The sequence below is a fragment of the Artibeus jamaicensis genome, unplaced genomic scaffold (assembly GCF_021234435.1).
Source record: "Artibeus jamaicensis isolate MK-2021 breed Jamaican fruit bat unplaced genomic scaffold, CSHL_Jam_final scaffold_625, whole genome shotgun sequence".
Taxonomy (NCBI): Eukaryota; Metazoa; Chordata; class Mammalia; order Chiroptera; family Phyllostomidae; genus Artibeus; species Artibeus jamaicensis.
In genome coordinates this window covers 2,351,856-2,370,853 of record NW_026522051.1, presented here as the reverse complement: position 1 = coordinate 2,370,853, position 18,998 = coordinate 2,351,856, and the positions used below count along the sequence as shown (strand labels likewise).

Sequence of the window (18,998 nt, the reverse complement as noted above, 5' to 3'; positions counted from 1 at the left end):
TTTGTGCGGGCCTGTGCCCGCCCCCCTCGGGCCCGAGGCCCCGCCCCTTCACGCCCGCGATTGGCCATCCGGGCCGCTAGTGGGCGGGGTCTCGTGCCTCTGCGGCGCGGTATAAAGTAAAGGTAGAGCGTGCGCCGTGCGCCAATTCCGCGGCGCGTGGTGGGCGCACGAGTGTAGGCCCGTAGTCCGTTCGTCCGTCCTTCCCTTTGACTTTCTTCAGCCCCGGCCTCTGTCTTTGCAGAGGTCACAGGAGGCGGGGGCCGCGCGCGCGTCCCCAGTGGCAGCGGGAGTGGCAGCTGCGGGTTTGCGGAGCCCCGGAACGCCAAGGGCGAGAGGAGCGCGTGGCAGACCAAAGGGAGCCCGCGAGCGGCCGCGTGCCCACCAATAGGTGCGGGGCTCGGAGCCGCCCAGCCCGCGCGGTTCCTCTCTCCGCCCCCGCCGCCTCCCCCTCCTCCCCCTGCTGCTCCCGCTCCGCCGCGCGTCCGGCACTCGGAGCGCCGCAGCGGCAGCGGCGGGTGCAGCCTGCGCAGAGCCGGGCCGGGAGCCGGAGAGGACCCAGCGCGCACGCCGCAGTCACACCATCCGCAGCCCCCGCGGCAGCTGCTGACCCACCACCATGGCTCGCGGAAAAGCCAAGGAGGAGGGCAGCTGGAAGAAATTCATCTGGAACTCAGAGAAGAAGGAGTTTTTGGGCAGGACCGGTGGCAGTTGGTGTAAGTACGGGGTCCGCAGCGCTCTCCCCAGCGCCTTGCCTCTCCCGGGCGGCGCATCCCCTGCACTGGGTCTGCGGACCGCTCCGCACCGACGCGCTGGCGAGGCTGGCCGGTGTCGCGTTCCCCGGGTTTATCTTCCTGTGCGGAATGCAGAGTCCCCGGGACGCGCGCAGGGTGGGGGCCGAACGCGCCGGGCACAGGGTTCTGTATTGCAGCGGTCTTGTCTTGGTAATTTGCAGTCTGCCCCAGCATCGCTTGAGCCTTTCCCTGCTGAGAATGGGTAGCCACTGGGAAAGTAGATGTGCCTCTCCCGAAGGTCATGCCCCAAGTCCTTAAAAAAAAAAAAAGAAAGAAAGAAAAAAGGCAAAAAACAAAACGAGATTTGAGGATGAGAGAACTTCGTGGGGGTAATCACGTCTAATGCAGGCGAGGTTGCGTGCTGTAAGCCCTTTCTAGTCTAAATATGTACCTCCTGGGCGCGGGGCAGCGGGGGCGGGGGGGGGGGTGTCCATCCAGACTGCAGTATGTCTGCCCGAGCGGTACTCAGAGACCCCTGTGACTTCCCCTGGAGTCTTCAAAGCCCTGACATGGCCCGTGAAGCCCCACGGCAGGGCTGCGTTTCCCAGCCGTGGCCCGGGAACCTGGCAAAGCCTGGTGGATTTCCATGTCTCCGCCGACAGATGCAGAATCAGTAGCTTGTGTTGGTTATGGTGAAGGGTTCGTCTGAGAAAGAGGTGGCACAAAGGCAAAAGATGGGCATCATAAGATTTGGGGCAGCCTGTTGCTCGGCTGGATATGTTCCCCCCTCCACCCCCCACCCCTATTGAAAATTGGATACCTTGTTTTCTGCTCCCTACACCTGAAGGCTGACTTTTTTTTTAAGGTCATTTTGAAGGGCAGAGTCGTAGGCAAATCTGAGTTGTGACTGGTGCCCGCAGCCCAGAGGGAGGGAACTCCCCCTTCCTGCATCACTGTCCCCCCCCAGATATCTTCATCACCATCATCAGGGACACCACCTGCACCACCGCTGCGGCCACTGAGGGAGCCCTGGAGAGGGGCAGAGGCAGGCTGCTGATTGGGGGAATCTGTGGGCATCAGCAGAATGAGTCAGGGAAATAGTGCTTGGCTGACATTTTGAAATGGAAGGAGCTGGAATATATGATTTTTGTAAGGGGGGGGGAATGCTGCCTCCAGTGTGGGCCCCTCTTGATTGCAGAAGGAAGGGTTAATAATGCATCACCTTCAAGGTTAGTCAAGGTGAAACCTCATTCCAAGGTAGCGTGGGTGTCCCCAAGCCATGTTATGTGTTGGTCAACACAGGGATGGCTCCGAGCTGGTGTTCCACGCTTTATTTTACGTGGAGGACGCTGTTCTCCAGTGGGGTCGTTGCCCTCGCACGAGAACAGCTCCCAGCATTTTCTCAGCGTGGAGGGGAAAACTGGGAAGTCCTGGTGTGGGTGGGGGAAACAGCTCCTGGCCAGGGCGGTCTTCTCGCAGCTGCTGCAGACTCTGGGGAGGCCTGGAGTGGGGGGGGGGCACTGCGGAATGCACCCCTGTCCCTAGCCCATCAGCCCTCCCTGCCCAGGTGGTCTGACCCGCCTCTGTGTGGGCTGAGGCCACACTGACTCCAGGCGTGTTGTGAAATGTGCCCTCTAGTGCTTACCCCCCTCATAAAATATATTTCTTTCCTTATTCTGGTTCCAGAACAATGTTTGCATTAGAGGGTAAGGCTGTGTGGAACTGTTTGTTCTTTAAGCCGACATTTAATGGGGTGGCACCTCCACATGGGGGGGAAGAATGTGTTAGTATCTGTGTCTTGGGCCCCCAGCCGGCAACATGCTCTGTGGCTGCAGACCACACTCTGGTGCGCCCGCCTCACCTCTCCTTCCATTTTCCCAGGGTGGCTCCTGGGCTAACAGTCCAGGTTCGGTTTGGTGCTGATAGGTCTGCCCTTTCCTGGCAGCATAAGAAAGGACAGAGCCTCTGGCAGGCGGAGGAGGTGGCGGTTGTCGTGCCTCCGATGGGGAAGGTGCCACCTTCCTAGCACCGGGCCCAGCTCCGTGCCCTTGGGCCCAGGCAGGTTGCCCTTGGCTTGTTTCTGCCTGTTGGTTGATTTTCACCAAGATGGATGCGGGAGCCTGGCCTGTCACCTGCTGGAGAAATCATAGCACACGGATCACCTGTGCCGCCCACCTTTTTGAGTTAACACAGGCCACCTGTGCTGCCCACCACTCTATTGTGGTAACAGGTGTTGGTGGGTTTCATGTTTACCGCTGGGCCCAGGGGCCTGCTTTTCCTTCTGCCTGTGGCCCTTTGGAGGGTCCTCTGCCCGCCCCCCCCCCGCCCCTGCCACCACCTGCACTAATTAGAAAACCTCTATATTGTATTTTTTTTAAAGGGAAAGTGCCTCTAACGCTTGCCCTCTGAGCCCCCCTGGCTGGCTGGTACCATTTGTCCAGCTTTTCCCTTGGAGCAGCCCCTGGTGGCCTCGCCTCAGTACCTGGGCCCATTTTTCAGAGCAAAAGAGGAAAACCCACTTCTCTTCGGGCCCAGCACTAGGCAGACCAGCAAGGCCACATCTGCCTATATGTAACCAGTGTTCTTGGCAAGCAACTTGTTTTTCCAGGGCTATGTGTGTGTTTTCCACGGTGGCCTCCGTTAGGTTAGGGACCTTCCCGTGCTGTTAGCCTTAGGCGTCTGGGGTCTGGCCGGGATGAGTACAGAAATGTCCTGGACGCGGTCGGAGGCGCCAAGTGTGGTAAAGCGGAGAGTGTCAGTTGGGTGGGGGCATCAGGAAAAAAAAAAAAGGTTACAGCCACGCTCTCTGACTGTGCTGCACCAGCCCCTGCACCTCTTAGGAGCAGTGGCTGGAAAAATTTTCCAGATCTCTTGACGTCACAGCCTTGCCATTTGCCTGCCGCTGCCTGGATACCAGAGGCAGCAAGCACTTAACCCTTGCCCTGCTGGGAGGCGGCGGCTGGGCTGGGCAGCTGGTGTTCTGGGACATGTGGGCTTGGCGGGTTTTTTTTTTTCTTCTTTCTTTGCCTTTCCCCTTCTTTGGGAAGGATTTTGACCAACCTCTTTGGTGCGGTTTTATGTATGTTTCGCTTTTTTAAACAGCCCTCTAGCGTGATTCTTTGCTAATGGGAAAGTTGGGCTGATGCCCCGCACTTGTACCCACTCCCTCCCCCGCCCCTCCCACCGCCCTTTTTCACTTCTTGTCAATGACGCTTTTGTTCTGTAGCTTTCCCCCCAAGGACCCCAGCAACTAACGCCTGGGGTCTGACGTTCTAGATGGTACCAAAGGCTTCTCTGTGCAGGCGTGTGGGGACTTGCTACCCTCAGCGCTCACTGCTTGCCCCTTTGCATTCCTGTCGACATGTCTGTCTGGCCTGCAGGCCCTGCCTGGCACAGCCTGGTACTGTGCAGCTGAGCAGGAGATAATACTTGCAGACCAGGAAGGGACAGCGTGGTTGGCCCCGGGGCCCTGGGTGTTTGGGTGTGTTGCTCTCTCAGCGAGCTCAGCCTCTGCCCTCCCGGGAGACAGACTCTGCAGTCCATCATCATGGCAGCCGTCGTTCAGGAGACACAGTAAACACGTGCCGGCCATTTTCACGGGAGCAGTTCCGCACCTGGTTGGGTGCACCTGGATGGGAAAGACTGGGTGCTTTATGAAGAGCACCAGAGAGGGGGAGACGGTGCCCAGCGGGAGAGCCTCCCTGGCGCCGGGCATGCCTGGCTCGTCCCAGCGTCTGTGTGTCTGGAGAGGCGGCAGAGAGGCTGGGCTGTAAGGCTGGTGTGTCTCTGTGGGGCCTGCTGCTGTGGGCAACGCACTGCACGTGTGCGCAGACGCAGCCCTCGATTTCCCTGGCGACCTCCAGGAACTTCTTTTTGAACGCAGGGAATAAAACTCTTTCCTACAAAGGATCTTAGTTCTAGCCGCACGTGCCCCCCGGCCCTGCGCCACCTTGACGCGGAGGGTGCGGGACCGGCATGCCCGGCCTGCGACGGCTCACAGCCTCGTGTTGCGTCTGCTCTCCCTGCAGTTAAGATCCTCCTGTTCTACGTGATATTCTACGGCTGCCTGGCCGGCATCTTCATCGGAACCATCCAGGTGATGCTGCTTACCATCAGTGAGTTCAAGCCCACCTATCAGGACCGAGTGGCCCCGCCAGGTAATGTGAATTTGGAATGCGCATGCTCTCGGCCCGGGGAGGGGGGAATCTCTGCCAGCTGTGGGTAATGCAGGACACGACCCCCAGCCCCCAGGAGGACAAGCAGAGCCCCGGGGCTGCAGGCCTGTTGTCTCTTGAGAACTTCTCTCAAGCTCCGGGTTGGGGGGGAGGGGAAGTAAGGGTGCACCAGACCCTGTGCCCCACCCCGCCTGCCCCCAGTGACGGCCTGCCTCCGTCCCCTCGTCCCTGGTGCCCACAGGGGTGAGACTGGGCCCATTCCAGGGCCTTGCCAGCTCCCACACAGTTTCCCTTTCTCTCGGGGACTGTGACTCAGAAGAACCCTTTTAAACACCGTGTCTGCTCCTGCTGTTTTGAAGGCGAACTGATTTCGCCCACAGAGAAGAGTCAGGGCTTCGGGGTCCACTCTCCCAACTGCTTTTGACTTGTACTTTGACCTTGAGCAAAAGCAGTCTCTCCAGTTCTCAGTACTTATGGCCGTTTATTCTGAGTCTGATTCACTGGCTTTTGGGACGTGCTCCACAGCATAACTGTGTCCTTTTGCTCTGAAAACCAGGCTGACAAAGGTTCTAGGAGACACCGGGTGCCATGCGTGTGCCCTGCTGGGGCTGGCGTGCTGCCAGGTCGTTGCCGAGAGTCTGGCCCCGTCTGTACAGCACTGTGTGCCCACACCGGCCCGCACAGCAAAGCAGCCACCAGCGTGGCTGCCTCTTAAAAGTCACGGTCGGGAGGCCCTCGGGGGCCAGGAGAGGTTGAGTAACTTCCGGGTTCTCTCCTCATAAATGACCTTGGGGGGGGGTGGCAATGACGCATTCCCTCTCTGGTTTCCCTGGGCAGCTGTTGAGGAACAGCTGTATGGAGGTGACAATCCTGAGGCCGCCTTCCTGGCACCGAGCAGCCGTGATCACACACGGCTGCCACGGCAGACTCGTCATGTCCACCTCCTTGGCACCTCCTTGGGTGTGTGGAGGGCTCTTGGGAGAAAATGTTCCGAGCGTGGAGGTGGCGAGTGTTGCCTTCTAGCCCCAGGTCAGGTGGTCTCTGATGTAAGGAAAGCCCCCGGTATTTTCAGAGACCTTGGGGACTGTAGAAACTTGGGGGACAGAGACCTCAGAAGTGTAGGAAAAGGGCTAAACCTGCTCTTGGGAGCCGGTCGTTTCCAGCCACTGGTTCCCGAAGACAGGTGTCTGGGGGGGCGGGGGGTTGGAGGGGGCGTTGGCAGGGAGAAGTCTGGGAAACGCTGCCCGCTAGCCCTGGTGCCCGCACAGTGGGGCGGCTTCTCTCGTCCTCTTCTGTCAGGGCTCCTTATGGCGGCATTAGTCACTGCCACTTAGATTTGTATGGTCCCCTTGTTTGTTTTGCCATCTACAAGCGGTTTTTCAATTGTGATGCTATTTTCCAATAATTCTTAACGAAAAGCCACAGTTGACCAGAAAGTCAAGCATTTTGTTTTTCACTTCCCATGTTTAAAAAATGGTCCTTGGCCGAATAGACTTCGGGGAGTCAGCCTCTTGTGGGAGGTAAACGTTCCTCAGGGGCCGTGGCAGAAATGGACGTTCACTTTCAATGGGCAGAGGCTGGGGTGCCTGCTTCTTCAGTGGGGACCTTGCAGGTGACCTTGCTGGGAAGTGCACGGTGGTGGCAGCAGCGGTGCTGGGTCCTCCCCACCCCACCGCCCCCCAGCCCCTTCCTAAAAGACACCCTCAGCCCCTATATTTAGTGTCCTTGCGGCCGACGGAGTCGCTCATCCAAAGCAACATCGCCTGTGGCTCATTCTGGAAGTATGCGCTCCTGTCCTCTGGTCTGAGTCACAGGCCTGGTCCTCTAGTTTCCTCATCTCGTCACCTGAATTGTCATCCCTCTTTCCCCTCCCTCGTCTCCACGGAGACGGACGCAGGAGAAGTCTGGCTGAGATTGGGCTTCAGTGTAGTATCTCTGAGCCTCTGCTTTGAAGATACAGAGGGAAGTTCTGTTTTTGAGTCAAGCACACCTCACGAGGGCAACACACCGGGCACGGGGTTCCACTGCTGGAGCCGTCGCCGACGGCAGCGGAGGCTCTCGAGCAGGCCGGCCCGTGTGCGCCTGTGATCCGCTCTCCGCTCGGACGCAGCTCAGATGGGGCCGGGTGGGGTGGGCGTGCGGAACGTGAGGGTCCGCCGACCGGCCGAATAGGAAAGGGTCAGGACTGAATTATGAAATGAAAGGGAAACGTAAGGAAAAATGGGTGACGGTCCAGTTTCCTGAGCGAGGGGCCGGGGACACTCCTTACGAAGCCCTGAGGAGCCCGGATATCTGGGCCCACCCGCCCCCGGGGCCTGGGGCCAGGGCCACAGCCTCGGCGGGGACCCTAGGTTGAGACGGTTCCAGCAGCTGTTCTCAGGGGTCAGCATGGCCGCCTGCTGGCAGGCAGGTTCCCGTCACCCGACCTGAATCCGGACGTGGGTCTGGCCCCCTGAGCCGTTGCCCGTGAGCACGAGGAGGAAGGGGGCCCTTGGCCCTGGTCACGGTCCCCAGCATCCTGTGCACTGTTCGCCTCCCCGCGCCACAGTCTCCTCATCTGTACGGCGGGACTGGCGCCCTGGGAGGCCTGGTGAGGTGAGTGCGTGCGAGGCGAGCCGAGGCAGGAAAAGGCCGTTGTTAACAGCCATGTTCTCCTCCGTCCTGTGCACACCAGCTCTGGCGCCTCTGAGCTGCAGCAGACGTGTCTCACACCCTCACCTTGGCAGGTGAGAGACCCAGGCACGTCTGCACACCCAGCTCACGCTCGCTCCTCGCTGCCGGCCCCGCCACCTGCTCGGCCCCCACCCCAGTTCACTGGGCAACAGTGCCATGAGTGAAGGTCACTGTATGTCACTCGGCGGGTCCAGGGGAGGTCCCAGCTGCCTGGCTTGCTGCTAAGCAGGTATGAACGTGTGTTCTGGTCCTGCGGCTGGGGCGGCTTTTGTTTTGATTGAGGTGCTGCAAGAGCATCTTTAAAATGGTCGTGGTTTTGATGCGACAGCGACCAGAGCCGAGGTGGGAGGGTTGGGGGAGTGAAGCCAGCAGACCACGCGGCTCCTCCGGGGGCCTGGGTTTGCTCTGGGTGGACAGAGGGGGCATCTTGCCTTAGAATCCACCAGGGTCCGAGGCACTGCAACTCCAGTCTCAGCACGAGCGGGATTCCTGAGACGGCACACTCACAGCTGCCTGTTTGTCTTTCAATCTGCACCGTGCCCGGCTCTTTCACTTACATTTCTGGGGGGGATTGGGACCATTTGGCTCACTGGACTTTGGAGGAATTGTTTTTCTCAAAGCACCAGGAAGGCATTTTCCTGCCACTTCTGATGAGACCGCACCAGTCTTCTGAGAGCTGGTGAGATGAACCCGCAGAGCCGATGGAGCCCCTTCTCTGAGCCCGGGCCTGGGGGGTGGGGGGCCAGGGTTCTGACAGGGGGCAGGCGGGATTTATGGAAGCTGCTGCCCAGACTCCATGTGGGAGACAGGCTTTAGGTTGGCAGACTCCAGTTCTTGTCCCTTAGTGTCCCCAGCCTCCGTGGCTTCGTCACCTTCCCACATTGCTCTTTGTTTCTAAAGACAAGGGTGCAGCTAGTAAGTCTGCTTGGGGGCACGAGGAGCCTGGCGGTCGGCTCTGACCTGTTCTCGGAGCCGTGGGAGAGTGGGCTTTGCTCCTTTGCAACATGAGTGGAGTGGTGAGCTCTGCTGATAGGGCCGGGTGACCATCCCCCGCGGGTGGGAGGGGACTGAGTCTGCGGAGCTTCACTCGAGGCTTTTCTGCTGCGCTCAGGAGGGGAGGGCTCAGGCCTCAGGGTCTCTCTTTCCAGGTGGTGCAATGCGGTGGGGGTGGCCACTTCATGTTTTGGGGTTCGGTGCCCTTGTCCCAGAAACCCGTGGCCCGGGGGCCCACCTGACTCGGGCAGACGAAGGGGAACAGGGAAGTAGTAGGTGGTGGCCTCCGACCCAAAAGCGCACCTTCTCCCACACACATGCCCGAACAGGCATCCTCAGATGCCGGGTCCCAGGTGGAGTCTTGTCTCAGGGTGCCGGCCACGGAGCAGATGCCACGTTTCGTGTCTGGACAGGGCGAGTGTGCATCCGTGCTCGTCCTTCCGTCTGGCCTTGAACAGACACGCGTGATTCATGTCAGATACGAGTGGGGATTGGCCTCTTCGTGTCTGTGTGAAAGTCGTGCTTGCCCTGGGAGGGACAGTGTGAGCCGCACCAAGCGCACAGCCGTGCCTCTGTCTGAGCACACGTGCTCGTGTAAGGCAGACGCTCCCTGTCCAGGGCTCTCCCGGGGATGAGGGTGCGCGCCCAGGACATGGCGACGGCATTTAGCCGGGACGGGAGGAAAGGCCCCGTCTGCCGAGGGCTTCCAAACGTCCCCGGCGGGTGCAGAGGGGCCTGGCAGCTCCCGCCCCCCCCCCCCCAGGACTTTAACCCTTTGAGGGACAGTGGCATCTGGCCGACCCCTGGACGCCGTTGAAGCCACGCCTGAGGCAGGAGGTCAGGCGGGGGCAGCTGGTGTCCAGAAGGGATGGGGGTGCCTTTGCCCCTGCGCCCTCCCTGTTTTTAGGTGAATTGATACTGAATTGTGGAGGCAAAACAAAAGTTAAAAACCAGATAAAACCTGGAAATATCTTAGCTGCATTCGGAGGGAGAAAGTGTGTGTGTGTGGACATGGGACATGCGAGTTCACATGTATCAGTGTACGCATGCACATGTGTGTTTAGGTGTGTACTGTGCATAGATGAGAGTCTATGCTCTCATCTGTGCCTATAAAACACGCCCCCGGGTTTCTATTGGAAATCACTTCCCGACCCGCAGTGCCCGGGAGACACCCGGCAGGCAGGTGTCCAGTGCGGGGGGGCCCCCACACCGATCAGCGCCCTTCGCCTCCTGTGCCCTTGGTGGTCACGTGGGCGCCCCCCTGAGGTGTCTGTGGGAAAGGAGGCTCATCTGCAGTGCAGTCGAACCCTGGACAATGCAGGCCTTAGGGGTGCGGACTCCCCTGTGCAACCGAAAGTCCACGTTCAACTTTTGACTCCCCAAAACTGAACTACCGATAGCCTGCCGTGGACTGGAAGGAACAGCCGACTAACACGTTTTGAGTGTTATGTGGTGTCCGTGACGTAGTCCTACAGTAAAGTAACTGGAGAAAAGGTGTTAGTAAGAAAATCAGAATGAGAAAAGATGTACTTAAATTTTATGCATTCGTGACATACCTTTTTCTTTCTTTCTTTTTTTTTTTTTTGATAGTTCTAGGCTACACAGCTGCTCCTCTGAATTTTTTCAAATTACAAGCCTCCAAAAAAGTTTCCAGTGCATTGGAAAAGCCCACATATGAGTGGGCCCACACGGTTCCGGCCGTGTCTCGTGGTTCCCAGAGAGACCGCCCAACAGGGACCCCTCTCTGTGTGCTAGGTTTCATGGGGTTTCTGTCCCAAGGCTGAAGGCGTGGGTTCTCTAAGTGCTTCAGACTCAAGCAGATCGAGAAGATGTAAACCTGCTACACTTTGTAAACATCTGGAAACAAAACACTTAGTGAAAAGCTACCTTTCTCCTTCCCCTCTTACTTGGGGGTTCCCTTCCTCCTACAAACACCCGCCAAAGCCACAGACTGAGGGTTTTCCTTGTTTCTCAAGAGTTGGGGACCAAGGGGAAAGGCACGTGTAACTCTAAGAAGCAACGAGGAGCCAAAGGTTTCCAAATCTTACGTACGGCTTACGTAACCAAACACCAACATTTCTGCATCCCAGTTATTTCAGGTTCTTAGGGGACTTTATTAAAGCACAGTCAGTATGTAATTTCAGGCAAATGGTCATACTTGCGAGGCCGGACAGAGCTCAGCACCGAGAGTGTCAGCTGCAGCTCAGGAGCTGGGAGAGGCCGCTCCTCAGCTCCACTGCCTGGAGTAGAACTTGACACCACCGGCCAGCGGTGGGGTGTTCTACTGTCTTTGGCCTCCCGGAGCTGCTGCTGCAGACAGAACTCCTCCCTGTCCGCAGTTACAGCCGACCCCTTAAGGGGCAGGCAGTGCAGAGAGGGGCATGCTGCAAGTGTCCAGCCCGGTGTAGACACATGGAGGAGAACCCCGGCGGGAGGGGCCGTTTCTGTTGCCCTGGGGAGCACCGCTTGGGGGGCAGAACGTTAATCCGAGTCGCCAGATCCAGTTCCCTTCCTGTTCCTCTCCTCATTCGTCTGGAGCGTCGAGTCAATGACGTGAAGGACGCAGACACCAGGTGGCGGGTCCTTCAGCTGCTGCTTGTGGGCATTTAGTGACTTCAGAGAAATCACTTGGAGAAGAGGTTTGGAGGAGATGTTCTCAGGGAACACTCCCGGTTAGGGCAGCCCAGCAGGCGGAGACTGGCGGGTCCTGGGGACCCTGCAGGAGGGGAACTCTGGCTGGGTAGGGGCTCTGGCCCAGGGCTGACCCAGCCGAGCAGGGCCCAGGGTCCCCTCTTGCATTCCCGGCCTCCCCAGGCACGGTGCTTCTGTCTAGCAAACGAAGTCTAGACCCTTCGATACTCTTCTCGCTGCATGTCAGCTTGGAGGGTCGGCGATTCCCAGGTGAGAATCGAGCCGTGTGATTCCATAGCTTTCATTGCTTCCTTGAGGCCCCGTGTAGAGAAACATGTGGCCTGTGGTCTCTCCTGAGCCATTAGTGCTGTTCTGCATGTGATAATATCTACAATTTGCATCAATCAGATCATCCATGATTGACAGCAGAGGCGCTTGCTGATCAGAAAGGCCCGAGTCTGCCGGAGCACAGACTCGGCTTCGACCACAGCCCTGGGGATCGGGAGGACGCAGTTACCTGTCGTCTTTGGGCGGTGAAGGCCCAGAGCGCTACATGGGAGCCGCTGGACTGTGGCTGTCACAGGGCCCCCTGGTCTCTCAGTGGAGACCCTGGACTTGGCCTCGTGGGGGGAGGCGAAGTGCTCTGTGGGCCCCGCTCTTCCCCCTCATCCGGGAGAGCCTGAGGGATGGGGGCCTCCGGGAGGTGGGACCTCCTCGAGCAGCCAGGAAGTGAGAGGCAGGCGCTGGGGCGGGGCGCTGGCCCCAGGCCAGCCAGAGGGGACAGGACTAGGGGTCCACTTCACCGTGCACTTTGGGACCTGCCAGGGTTAGTTTCAAAGGGACCTTCTGGGTTCGCTTTCCTCTTCGCAGCTCATTGGGCGAAGCCCCCCACGTCTCACACCAGCTCAGGGACGTCACACCAGGGTTTCGTTTTCTGCTGTGTCACCTGCGCTGCTTCCTGGTGGGCTGCGGTGGCCTGTCGCTGGTCACACTGATGTTTCTGACAGCAGCTGCCCTGGTCTCCACGCTCTTTGTCCCCCGCCTTCTCTTTCCCCAGCTGGGGACACTGTCTAGCCTGTGCACACGTATCTTCTCTTCGTCCACGTCTGTCTCCTGCTACCCCCCCCCCCCGCAACACCTGGAAGAGGTTCGGGCAAACCCCCTCCCCTCCCTGCCTGGCAGAGGGAAGGCATCACCTCTGAGCGCTCCCGCACCCGAGTGCCAGCCTCCCCCGGGCCTGCCTGAGCGCCCTTCCAGGCTCCCTTCTCTGTTCTCTCGACTCCAGGAGTGTTCTAGAGGGGTCCCCCATTCCCCCCACCTCCTCCGACACACCTCTGCCCGGCCTGCCCCTGCATTTCCTGCAGGTCCAGGCAGGTGGCCTTGATGCAGGTGTCTGGTTACAGCTCATGGCACCAGGGCTCCCCTAGCAGGCCCTGTCCTGGCAGTGGGGTGGGGCTCTGGGCACTTACTGCCCAAGCTTGAGGTCCCAGGGGTTGGTGGGGTGGGGCTTCTCCCCGCCTGGGCTTGCCTCGCTGTTTTACTTTTGTGGGTCTCTGTCGTTTTCGTCCCTGTGCCCGTGGAACTGTAAGTGACCACAGTGCCAGTTTTCCTGATGTGATGTGGGGAAGGGTTCTTCAGGGCCCACCCAAATTCCCATGGCCACACAGTTTTCTCTGGTTTGGGAGCATTGGAAAAGCTTCAATTGTAGTAACCTTTGTTTATAGTCATTGGAAGATTTTTTTTTTATGGGTGAGTTCTGCTGACTTCCCTTGAGACTGTGCATTGCTGGTGACAGCACTGTCCCCAGAATTGCTCCAGTTCTACATCATCCTTTTGAAATGATTCTTAATGTCACTCCTAATGACATTTGTCTCAGGCCACCCTCTGCCTGGCCCCAGATCTCCACGTCCCTCCTTCAAGCTGTGGCCATGGGTGAAATGGCCCCACCAGCCCCCAAGCCGGGCCCCATTACTCCCCCACGTTTGAAGCTCCAAGGCCCCCTTGGGTACTCGGAAAGAGGTCAGTCTGGCCTCACCGGTGTCCGTCCTCAAACCTCGCCCTCGAGGTCACTCCCACTGTAACTGTGTCCTTGGCATCCCGTCTGCCCGGGTGCCCTGAAGAACGTGAGGACGGCTGTCTTTTAGCCACAGGGGAGGAGCAGCGTCTGGAGGTGCCCCTTTCCCCACTGACGCACGCTGTTCCTGCCTCTGCCCGGTCCAGGACTGACCCAGGTCCCCCAGATCCAGAAGACCGAGATCTCCTTCCGCCCCAGCGACCCCAAGAGCTACGACGCCTACGTGACGAACATCATCCGCTTCCTGGAGAAGTACAAGGACATCGCCCAGCGGGACGACATGGTTTTCGAAGACTGCGGCAGTGAGTAGGCCCGTTCCGGGCATTCGAGGTCGGTCCCTTCACATTTCCCGTTCCTGTTTGGTGTGTCATCACTGAGCGATCCTCCTGAAGTGACGGGCAGATTGAACTCTGGCCGTATTGAGAGGACACTTCTTTTTTTAAAAGTAGGAAGACTTTAGATGGCTTGGGCTTGGATACCATGGAAGGAACAATGTAGCCACAAGTCTTACTTTAAAAAACCAGACAGCTCTGCCTTCCACTGCGCAGACTCAGTTCAGTTCTGGGTCCGGGTGCCCGTGAGCAGCACAGCAGGGTGTAGTCGCAGGTCCCTGCCCGCAAGCCCTCCCTGCAGGGGGCGCGGGGCCTCCCCCGGGGAACGGCCCTGGGCCGCCCTGCGTTCCCCACCAGCACGAGTGCCCCTCGGGGTTACTCGGTCGTGTGGGGCCTTCTGACTGCATGTGGGCATTCACCAGGCCCAGGTCTTTATGGGGCAGAGTGTTCCCTGGTCGTAATGTGGGCTGGAGAGCCATCGTGAGTCACATTGAAAAGACTGACTTATTTAGCCCTGGCTGGTGTGGCTCAGTGGACTGAGCATGGGCCTGCGAACCAAAGGATCGCGGTTCGATTCCCAGTCTGGGCACATGCCTGGGTTGCAGGCCAGTTCCCAGCAGGGGACCCACAAGAGGCAAGACCCACATTGATTTTTTTTTTTTTAAGTTAAAAAAAAAAAAAAAGACTTAGTTACAAGGAACATCTCACCAAGACTTTCTCATTAGAACTTAAAGGTTTCTGAGTGTTCCGTAATTACAAGGCCCGAGGAAGTGAACTGAGGCACTTTTGTGAATGGAAATTACATAGAAAGTGTGTTGACACCAACATTCCGCAGGATGTTTGCTGTTAACTCTGAATCCTCTATTTCTTTTTTTCTTTTTCTGGGTTTATCATGGGGAATAAAAAAATGCTATAGTAAAGTATCTCAGTTGAACAAATGGTTCTAGAGCTCACTGCCTTGAAAGGCAAAAACTCAAATCTGAAAGGAAATTAAAAACAAAAAACCCTTGAATGGTAGTTGAAAGGGGAAAAAAAATTCTTTTCCTTTTTGCTGTTCATCCTGCTCCTCAGAGGCCGAGCCCGGGCAGTTCTGACCACAACCCCGGCTCTGAAAGGGGCCGTAACCCTGTGACTCTCGTTCTGACGGCAGGTCCCCACCGCTGCTCGGGACGCGCGGCCAGGTTCCCGTCATTTAAGGGAGTGAAATCCTGCCAGGGACCAGAGGTCACTCACTAATTATCCAGTGCGACAACAGTCCGTGTGGGTGTGGGGACTGGCAGTTGCTTTCGGTAAAATGCCTTCTTACCATCAGTGAAGAGCCGAGAGCTGGCTCGCCGGAGCCTGACAGCGCCACCCAGCACGGGTGGCTGGGACGAGGGGGAAGCGCCTGTCCTTTCTTAGCAGGGCGCTAAGCAGGGTGTCCAACCTTTTGGCGTCTCTGGGCCGCACTGGAGAAGCGCTGCCTTGGGTCACACGTTAAATACACTGTGACACAAAGAAATTCACGGTGTGTTCAGTGAATTTGGGATTTTGTGTTGGGCTGCATGCATAGCCATCCCGGGCCACGGGTCGGACATCCCAGCCGAAGGGGATGGTGGGAAGAGCACACACAGAGTCTTCACTTTTGCAGGCGTGCCCAGCGAGTTCAAAGACCGAGGCGCCTTCGACAGTGACGCGGGCCAGCGGAAGGTCTGCAGGTTCAGGCTGGAGTGGCTGGGCAACTGCTCTGGGCTGCAGGACGACACGTACGGCTACAGGGAGGGCAAGCCCTGTGTCATCATCAAGCTCAACCGAGTCCTGGGCTTCAAACCTAAGGCGAGTGACGTCTCACCCTGCAGGGCCCTGGGGGTGGGGGGTGGCCCACTATGGGCCAGACACAGTGCTTCACTGGTGTGAGCAGAGGGTCTGGGGAAGTTGGAAAGAGCTTCAGAGAGGGTGTTGCAGCCCGGTGAGGGGCGGCATCGCAGACTCCCGTGCCCACCTCGCAGCCCTTGTGGCTGGGCGCTCCTCGTGCTCTCCAGCTGGGAGGGTTCTGAGTGGCAGGGCCTGGCCTTACCTCCTGAGCTCGGCCCCCAGAGAGCAGCTTTCTAACGCGAGCCCTTCCACCTGGTCGGAGCGGACGCTGCCCTTGGTCTTCACCAAAAGGCCAGGAAGCCACATGTATAATGCAAACTCTTGAAAAGTAAAAATAGGAAAAGATACTTTTAAATTTCAAAACTACTTGCACATACCACTGCACTCTGGTTTTGGTGCTCTCGGGGCTGGAGTGGTGTTCTTTAAAAATAACTGGTAAGCTGAGCAAGGACGTCCCTGCTGAACTGGAGGTGAGATCTAAGTCAGACTTTGACAGCCGTCCCGTGGGCTCCCAGCCTCACGGCCGCCCACGCTGCGCCAGCGTTTTGGGGGGGACTCTGAAGGATGGCAGACTCACCATTTGGTGAGATGATAGCAGTTCCGTAAAAAAGGGAAAACTCATGGGTGGTGTCTCCGCTTCTATAAAACTAGTTACTTTTTCTCCCCGAGATCGTGAGTGGATCATGCCGGCCTTTTCCAAAGCGTGGATTCTTCCAGCAGGTCTGGTCCCCCCCCTGGTTGCCCACGTGGGCACCGTCACCTTGAGGTGGCATCTGTCCTGAGAGGAACTGGCGCTGTGCACCGACCTGCAGGACAGGGCTTCCTGTCTCTGGAATCTGGCTCTCTGGTTCACCAGTCTCATCCTCCTGTTTTTAAAGATGCGCGGATTTCTGGCAGAGCATTCGCGGAGAGGAGAGTTCCGTCCCGATAGTTACTCGCTGGTGTTCCGAATCAGAGCAGAAACTGGGAGTGTGAGTTGGGTGCGGAGACAGAGAACTGCCCCTTCTGCCTGGGCCTCATACCACGCCTCCCAGGTGCAGGTGTGGCTGCTGGAAGCCAGCCTGCGGCAGCAGGGGAGCGGGTGGAGTCGAGCCCCAGGTGCAGGAGGGAAGGGTTTGGCTGCTTTGCTCCAACAGCACTTCTCGAAGTGCACTTCATTTAGGGTAGTGCCCCCTTTATCTCTTTGCAGATGGGGCCTCCCTAACAAACAGAAATGCTTCCCCAATTTCAGGGCCCCCACTGGACATCACAGGAAAAGGAGGTCTGGTTGAGGCTGGTGCTGGAGGGGGAGGGTGCGTCACTGTTTCGTGGCCAGGGAGGCAAGCTGAGTTTTACAGAAACGGAAACGTCGACCTCCCTTCTGATTGTTACAATCTCCTCGAACAAGGAACTTGGCTCTGGGCGGCTCCTGTTTCCCAGGGTCCTTGGGTGACAACGGGCTCCCAGCAGAAGCTCCACCGGGGGCCGGGCCGCCTCCCAGAGCTCGGGAGCCTTTGCGTCCAGCAGCATCAGGACACGACCGCCCCTCGGCGGGTCAGGACACTCGCTCGTCTGCCGTCGTGTCGTGGCGTCAGTCCACTTACCTTGACCAGCGTGTTGCTGGTTTGGGCTACAGGCTCGTGTCCTCTCCCGGAGACTTACACGCGGTCCACACACTCTCTGACCGAGGTGCGTTTCCTTTCTAGCCGCCCAAGAACGAGTCCTTGGAGAACTCCCTCGGGGCGAAGTACAACCCCTACGTGCTGCCCGTCCAGTGCACCGGCAAGGTGAGGGGCCTCGGGGGGCGTGGTGATGGGGGGCCGGGCGGGCTGTTTCAAGCTGGGGGTAAAATTTTGGTGGGGAAGCAGGAAACCTTGCTTCCAGGAAGCAGTCTCTGTGGCTGAGCCGAAGCCTCTGGCGGGGGGAAGTGCCAGGAGAATGAGGCGGTGGGTGGGGCGGCCTCGGTCTGTGCAGCGAGGACGCCTCCACCCGTCCGTTGCCCGCCCTCCGGGCCGAAAGCCTGTTGTTTCCTGGGCATCGGGTCCCCCCGGTGCCCTCCAGGGTCAGTGTTCACCTCCTCCTGGGACCGGTGCGGCAGGGCAGGTTGGGGGTGACCGTGCCCACCCCCACCGGTCGTCTGCGGGCCGGGACCCAGGGTCTGATGTCCTGTCTCCTCCTCGTTTCCAGCGGGACGAGGACAAGGAGCGGGTCGGCGCCGTGGAGTACTTCGGCCTGGGCGGCTACCCGGGCTTCCCCCTGCAGTACTACCCCTACTACGGCAAGCTCCTGCAGCCCAAGTACCTGCAGCCCCTGCTGGCCGTGCAGTTCACCAACCTTACCCTGGACACGGAGGTGCGTGTCGAGTGCCGGGCGTTCGGCGAGAACATCCAGTACAGCGAGAAGGACCGCTTTCAGGGACGCTTCGATGTGAAAATCGAAGTCAGGAGCTGATCGCAAGCACAGACCGTTCCCACTAGCCATTTAAAAAGTTTAAAAAGATACAGAAACCTACTAGTCTTGAACAAACTGTCATACGTAAGGGACCTACACTTAATCTATCCGCTTTACACTAGCTTTCCGCATCTCCTAGGTTAGAATGTAAATTTAAAGTGTAGCAATAGCAACAAAATATTTATTCTACTGTAAATGACAACAGAGAAACACAAATTGAGCCTTGGGACGTGCCCTTTTTACTGTAAACTATGATTCCACTCTGACGTGTAGTGAGCGGTGTCACTGGCCCTAGGCGTTGCTGCCGCGTGTGTGTCACTCGGTGTAGCCCTGGTCACTTCCAAGCCATGTCTCCCCGTCTGTTTTCTACTTCACGTGAGCGAGGCTCGCTGTCCACGGTGTAAATACTTGAGGGGGTGGCACTGGCATGGCACTTCTCTGGGGGGGGTGGCTCTTTCACAGGTATCGGCCCACCAACGACCCTTTTTCACACACTCCATAGTCTTTCCTGTGGTGTTTGTCAGGTCTATTCTTTTTTCTCTTCCCCTCCCTGGGGCTGGGGGGTGTGGGGGTGTCACGGGGGAACCGCCCTTTGAATGTCTGGGGACACTGCAGAGAGACGCGGAAGGGTGAGGGGCCGTGTTGTGTTCGTACCGGACACGGTCCGGCCGTCTCTTACCTTGGCCCCCGCTGCGTCCCAGGCCCTCGGGGAGCCGGCCCGGTGGATCTGCCTGTGCGTTTCCTTCCTTCCCTCCTTTCCCGGGAGGCATCACGCGCTGGTGCCGTGTCTTCGTGAATGTTTTGACCATTTTCATGGTGGAAGAATTTTATATTTATGCAGTTGTACAATTTTATTTTTTTTTCCTGCAAGAAGAAGTGTAATGTATGAAATAAACCAAAGTCACTTGTTTGAAAAATAAACCTTTATTTTGGACTTTATAAAGAGCGATGCAGTGCCCCACAGACCGGTGTTCAATGTTGTCTGCAGTGCAAACTCCGTGCCCTAACGTGTGTGTAACAATCGCCAGGAGTGCAGTGCTCTCGTTGACTTGTATTCAGTCAGTGAAAACGACAGACAATAAAAGAATGAACTCATTCCTCACGT

The 18,998-nt window shown here is 58.0% G+C and overlaps 1 protein-coding gene across 1 annotated transcript; it reads left to right on the top strand.

Annotated features, from left to right (window-relative positions):
• Positions 1-123: 123 nt before the first annotated feature.
• On the top strand, positions 124-18,988 carry ATP1B1 (ATPase Na+/K+ transporting subunit beta 1). The gene is made up of 6 exons (XM_037167513.2): positions 124-713; positions 4,760-4,888; positions 13,424-13,579; positions 15,240-15,424; positions 17,149-17,229; positions 17,630-18,988. Exons 1-6 carry the CDS (start codon positions 617-619, stop codon positions 17,891-17,893), a joined length of 912 nt encoding a protein of 303 aa, XP_037023408.2. The 5' UTR covers positions 124-616; the 3' UTR covers positions 17,894-18,988.
• The last annotated feature ends 10 nt before the right edge of the window (positions 18,989-18,998 follow it).